This window comes from Lepisosteus oculatus, chromosome 6 (genome assembly GCF_040954835.1).
Source record: "Lepisosteus oculatus isolate fLepOcu1 chromosome 6, fLepOcu1.hap2, whole genome shotgun sequence".
NCBI lineage: Eukaryota > Metazoa > Chordata > Actinopteri > Semionotiformes > Lepisosteidae > Lepisosteus > Lepisosteus oculatus.
Genome location: NC_090701.1, coordinates 43,867,178 through 43,873,993, shown reverse-complemented (window position 1 = coordinate 43,873,993; position 6,816 = coordinate 43,867,178). Strand labels below are relative to the sequence as shown.

The 6,816-nt window shown below is 39.1% G+C and overlaps 1 protein-coding gene across 2 annotated transcripts in view; it reads left to right on the top strand.

Moving 5' to 3' along the window:
* Positions 1-6,816, top strand: part of LOC102688792 (desmoglein-2.1-like) — a 50,436-nt gene that overhangs the window by 22,114 nt on the left and 21,506 nt on the right. Inside the window, exon 1 of one of the 2 annotated variants that reach the window (XM_069191394.1) lies at positions 6,124-6,282. The exons of the other annotated variant lie outside the window; for it this stretch is intronic. Coding sequence (XP_069047495.1) covers positions 6,235-6,282 — 48 coding nt within the window. The 5' untranslated portion in view covers positions 6,124-6,234. Of the gene's footprint in view, positions 1-6,123; positions 6,283-6,816 lie in introns of those variants that run through there. 2 annotated transcript variants of the gene reach the window in all.

Below are 6,816 nucleotides of genomic sequence, written 5' to 3'. Positions count from 1 at the left end.
CAACCGTTCTGGGAGCATTTACATGTGGAAAATCAGTTGATCTGATCTGATTCTCGTTTCATGGTTAATTTAGGATTTCCACAAATGGTGAGACGGTGTCGAAATGAAAACACCACAGCTGCAGCACTGGAAATGACCTGTCAATGACAGCCCTGGCACTATGGATATACTCTATAGACCAAAGCCAGGTGACTCCTGTGCATCTGTAAAATAAAGTAAAATAAATATTCATACCCTGCAATGTATAAAAAGATTTTTGACAAGAATATAGCTGAGTGGTTGGTATAGTAAGAGATCCAAGGAATTCCTTATTCTCTGGCACAGTTTTGGGTGAAGGGAGTAATAATTCAGGCACAGTATAGTTTACTGAGTGTATTGTATTAATAGCGACAACACAAACTAAACTACACACAATTTAAACATACAACGCACAAGTTATCCTATGTACAAATTCACAATAAAGTACTCTATGGACTTACAGTACATCCTAACCACCCAGAAAACCACAGCAGTTACATTTCTCTGTAAGCCCAGATGCCACTAAATGAATGGGAGCCTATCTCCCTATTCTAACAATGCACCCACAAACCAGGAGAGGCTATTTTTACCAAGGGATCCCTTAACAACGTTCAAATACCTAGGCTGAGGTATTGACACCTGAAGAAGGCTCCACAGCTGAAACGCTGTGTTTCTTTTCTTCTCTTTTCAGATTGGAATAGACCTTTTCTTGTTCCTCTGCTACCTAGCTACAATCTGGTCTTTCCAGGTGATCTGGAACAAAGAGCTCTTGCCTCTGATATTTTCCTGTTCTGTATCTGCCTGATACAGAGTCATATACTGTCTTCCCAGACACTTAATCATTTACACAGAACGTAATAAGCTGAGGTAAACATTACGATTGCTTTGATCACTGTATCTGACCTTCTACATCTTTGTCAAACATCCCTTTGATTTGAAGCTGGAGATGTTGACAGATTCGTAGAGACACTTCCTAATCACCTATAGCTGTAATAACATTATAGAGTTCTGTCTGACTTTTACTGTATGTAAAGTTTTAACTTCTAGCATGCAGGATAGAAATAAAATAAATCCTTAAGTTTAATTCTTAAATTACGTGGTCTGAGAACCGGAGTAAAATTTGCAACAGTATTGCAAACTACTGAACAGATAATGCCTTTTAAAATTTCAATCAATTTCAGAGATTGCAACATGTCACTCAAAAGATTTGCTTGCAGCACTTACTGTACAGTAAGTGAGCATTTTCACTTTACAAATATCCTTAACTATAGAAGAATCATTTAAATCATTTGCCTTTTTCTACCACAATCATGTTTTATGACTTTCAAATGACTTTTAAATGAACAAATTTCTGTTCCAATTCAGACAATAAAGATATTTTTATGAAATGCTTGGTAGGATACATGGTGGCACAATGGTTAACATTGTTGCCTCTCTGTGCTGGGGTCTTGGGGTCAATTCTGGACCTGGGGTGCTCTCTGTATGGAGTTTGTATGTTCTCCCCGTGTGCACATGGATTTCCTCTGGGCAGTCAGTCTACTCCCAAAGTCCAAAGACACGCTGCTTTGTTATTTGGCTCCTGGGAAAATGACCCTATTGTGACTGTGTTTGTGTCAGTCCACCCTGAGATGGACTGGCATGCTGTCCAGGGTGTATCCTGCCATGTGCTCTTTTAACAGAAGAAGTCTCCACAGATGTTTTACTTGGGATTTATTTCTGTCTTTTAACAGAAGAAGTCTCCACAGATGTTTTACTTGGGATTTATTTTGGAATAGTTATTGTAGATGAGGTAGATAGTTATTTTAAAACACTTAAGAAAATTCAGTGTATCGTTTTACCATTTAGAAACAGAACTTACAAGTGGCAAAGACAATTTAGATTTGATGTAATGTCTTTCCCTATATTTATCTGTAGATCAAAACTGAAATATCTTTATATAAGTGCATATGGTACATCTTTGCATTGTTGAGAGTCTCTATGAGCTTTGTACACACTTTCTGCTGAAGCTGCAATATTGTATTATAAGATGGAGATAAGATGGCAGCTATGTGATTCTATACTGTTATATAGGAATGCGTGCCACCAACCTAACCAACTGAGTTAAAATAAGTCATCTTTAGGCAATAGGGAATTAGGAAGAAATGCGTGATTCTGGAACTCTGACAATCTGATCAGCACAGGGAAGCGAGATAACAGAAAAAATACTTAAGGACTGTTTTAGTTTAAGTATTTTAAGAAAAATACACCGTGTGTTTTGCTCCCGTGCGAGTGAAATAAAAACTTCCTTAAACTCCCGAGACGGACTCCTCACTGTCTTTGACGGGGAAGCGGGAAAAATCTCTCCAGCCGCATGGATTTTATTTGTGCTGTAATCAACATTCTCACTCAAAATTGTTTAGTTGTGAAAAAAGACCCCGTGCACGTTACAAGGTTTAGGTCTTCGACCTGCACAACATATTTAGCGTCTTATTTTTGACGAGTGTGAACGCCCTGTGTGTTGAATGACCCTAGAGCAAAAATTCCATTTGTACTTGTTGTGCCTGCTGCAGACTCAGCTTCGTCCTTGCGATACCTACAGCAAGTTCTCAACAGTATTAACACTCAACTGTATTGTTCTCAGATACCTAGAGTGTAACCTGACGTACTGTACAATCAGATGTGCTTTGCAATGACTCTACACACCTTAAACCCTTTTTGTTTTGGAGTTGCCCGGGCAACAACACAAGTCTTAACCATCGACACAGAGGTCAGTTTCACCCCTTACAACGTACAACAATATCGTTCAAGGCTTTGGTCTCGTTTCCTTTTGCTAATCCGCTCTAAAAAAACTCATTTTAATGTATTATCGGCTATCAGAAGATGTATGAAAAAAAACATTAGCCTTAATTCACTTGCAAAGTACCAAAGCTCATAGATCATAGATCCGCCGAGCCTACTTTCACGAATAGTAGTTTTCAGTACCAAAACTAGTTGGCATTGGTTCAAAAATGTGGAACATGTGGGCTCTATGGATTCAAAATGATATTTTAAGCTTAAAGTATGCTAGAAAGCAGTATTTAAAATTTGTAGATCACTGACTATTTTACGCACCCCGTATCTGTTTATCACCTACAGTACACTCCATGCACATTAACCTGGCTTTTACTCCTTTTCCCTGACTCAGCTGATTTCACATAATAATGACTCATTTGAAAGGCCCAGACAGGGGCTAAAATAATAAACACAGTATAAAACAGAACCACCCAGTCTGATCTTATACGAAACATTGAGTTTATATGGATGGAAAATGTAAAATGATACTTTGATTGTCGTTAACATTACATTTTCAAAGCATGGCCTGTTTAAAATGAATCATATACTGTAGTGGCACTGGGGCTAAGGATCTGCACCTGTGGCTGGAAAGTTGCTGGTTCAAATCCTGCGGCCGACAAAGGAATCCTACTGCGTTGAGCCCCTGAGCAAGGCCCTTAACCCCAGCTGCTCCGGGGGTGCTGTATAAATGTCTGACCCTGTGCTCTGACCCCAAGCTTCTCTCTCCCTGTCTGTGTGTCTCATGGAGAGCAAGTTAGGGTATGTGGAAAGACAAATTCCTAATCCAAGAAACTGTATATGGCCAATAAAGTGGTCTTATCTTATATTGGCCAAATACAGGAGTCCTATGATCTCAGACCAGATGGCATACTAAACCAGACTACTGCTGTAGAGAGATGTACAGCAACAGTCTAGAGACAGTTGCTCGCTCTATATCCCTGAGAACTATGGCAGCAGCCGGTTTTCATTCCAACAGCACTCCTAATGACTAGTTTAGGTGGGTAGCTGCGTCAGCATGCGTAGGCTGCAAAGGAACAAGTAATAGGTTTATTCCATGCTGAAAAAAAGAAGAAAGAGAACACAACGTTTCGGCCGTGGAGCCTTCTTCAGGTGTGGACACCTGAAGAAGGCTCCACGGCCGAAACGCTCCTAATGACTATTTTCCTAATTTGAGTTTTTAACTCTTTTCTCTTTGCAGTCCTGGGTTTCAGAAGTACCTTAATTTTACATATTTTTTTTTACCAGGACACTGAGAAAAAAAAACAGAAATGTGTCTTAACTTAACTTACTGTAATTTAAAAAAAAATGTTGTAAACTTTTTATCCACCCAAACAATTCCCAAAAGGTTTGCAAACCGAAGATGTACAAACACAGGTGCAAAACACCGTCGAGCTCGCCTATGGTCCATAAGGACAGCTAGCTCCGTTTGCATTCAATTTCTTAAATTCCAAAAACCTAACAACATGAGAAGGGTTACAAACAGTAGAAGACCTTCGGCCATCTAGGTAAATGATCTCATCTAGCTGTTCCTTGAAGAGAGCTGGGATTTAAGCTTCAACGACACGGCTAACTTGTTCTAGTCTTCTACTGCTCTTACATGTATGTCACGAAATGCCTCTGAGTCTTGAATACTCTTCCCAAAGATGTTCACTCAGGCTTGTGTCCTCAGGATTACAGTAAACTGGGTCTTTAAAACAAATCTCATTTATTAGGGACATTTTCTAATAGCACTCGACTTAAGGGTTTGATTAGTCTTTGTCATTTTGAACTCAGGCGTATCACCTGGAACTCAGGAGTACCAGCAGTGAGGAACTCAGGGCCAAACGTGACTCAGTTCCCTGACTTGATTCCCGTATTTGTCATACATTATAACCAGGCAGCTCAAAGAAATTAATAATCACATCAGGCAATGAGTAATCAAATGTAATGGGGTCAAATGCTCCGTTTCATTCACATTGTTATATAGTAACCTTAATATTTTTTTTTATTATTTTTATAGGTGCATTTCAATTATTGTTTCACACTTTGTGTTGAATCTCCAACCCTTTTTTTTATAGTTTCTCCTAATGGTACATTGTGCAATGGGGATGGCTATCTGCCGTGTGTTTGTGCAGGAGAAGGCAGATATTGGAATTTAGAAAGGCAGAAACAGTGTAAAATAGATGTGAGGTGAAGATGAAGTGAAATGAACGTGTTGTGAATACATGCACCGATGTGGTTTCCAAGAAGGGTGAAGTCACAAAGTCGAACAGTCCCCTTAGTACTTTGATTTTTGATTGATTGTACTTTGATTGCGAGCACAATCCTTCCTTGCACAGAATCTATGCTTTTGCTTGATCTAAACGGATGGAAAACGTCTTTTTCGTCTTTTTACTTTTTCCTCCAAACATAAAACACTCGACTTTCCAAAAAGAGGTGTCGTGGCGATGGGAATACCCAGAACATTGTAAAAACAGTTTCTGCCCTGCCAGGTTCCACGGGGCTGTTGGGAAAAAAAACATGTCGTGCCATAAGGAGAAAAACAAGAAGGGTAGGAGGATCTGCATTTTCCTTCCCGAAAGCAAGTGCAGGAATTATAAGGTGACATTGTTTCCATTTGGAGTGAGGGAAGCAAAGCTCCGTCCACCTCTTCCTCAATACCCTCCTACTGTAGCAGGGCCTGAGCCCGGTTGTAGAGCTATGTATCGTTCTGAATAATAATCACTATTTCCAAATTCAGCTGCAATCATGAAATGTGTCACGTCATCTTCAGTTCACATTTGAAGAACTAAAACGTTAAGTTTAAGAAATAATATTTGATAAATTCCAGCATAACTTTGTTTAGAAACAGGAGGCTGCTACTTAGACCTGAAATGTGTATGGTGGGGGGAGTAATTATTTGTATAACTGCGCGAAAAGTGAAATATTCTCCGAATACACCTCACAACAGTGCAGCCTCGCACATTTGTATAGTTTCGCCACCGCTTCACAATGTTATTACAATATCGACCGGTCCCTAACATTCTCCTTTGCCGGCTCGACTTCACTGACATCACCCCGCCGCACAAACGTATGGCATGAATACTTTAAATTAATGAAAAATAGACTTCTAATGTGTGGTTCTACCGACTCTATATACGTGAGGAAAACAGACATTTCCTATAATTATGTATCAGGAATGACAGTGTTAGGTAATTAAATGTTTAAAAAAAACTTAAAGGAAAAACTTAGGTTACCGGCCCTGCCTTTTGGGGTGTGAACATGGGGAAACTCCCTTAAGCACCACCTTGCTGCTTATTATACTTAACAAAGAACCACCTTAGAATAAAGTGTTGTTCTAACGTGACACCGCGTTATCAACTCAGAAATCGTACCCTGCTGGATTTTCACTCAGCAAGACAGTTTCCCACGGAAGACTGACCAGCCATGGCCTCTCTTACAGGTGTCGGCTTGTGGCTACTTGTAATGCTACCGGTGAGTGAAGAAAAGGATGTTTCATTTTATTCATCCATTTTTACCACACTATAAAATTTCTTTATTTTTTGCTTAAGTTTTAATTGTTATCTTAAAACGTTAGGTAACAAGTGTACAGTATTGTGTTACAGTTTGGTAGATATATCTAGAACACTTTTCATGCTCCTTTGTTTCTGAGTTACAGTACTTTCAAAACAGGAAAGTGATCACAAGATCAGTGCAAAGCATCATATGCTACTAATACAAGGACAGTTTTGTGAGGAATTCAGTTGTCAGCTTTTGTTATAAATGACATTTCTGTCATTGCATTTATGATCTGAATATACAGTAGGACAGCAGACGTACTGTAGCATAGATTCAATCGTTAAATAATGGTTTTCAATTTACATATATTTAAAATATAGCCGTTCTAAGTTTCTGAGCATTTAAAACCCAATTACAGTAGGCTGCTTTACTCTAAAAGGTGGTCTTTCAGGACTACGAGAGCGATATTTCTTTTGAAAGGCTAAATGAAGTAGGGATCGATTATCTGGC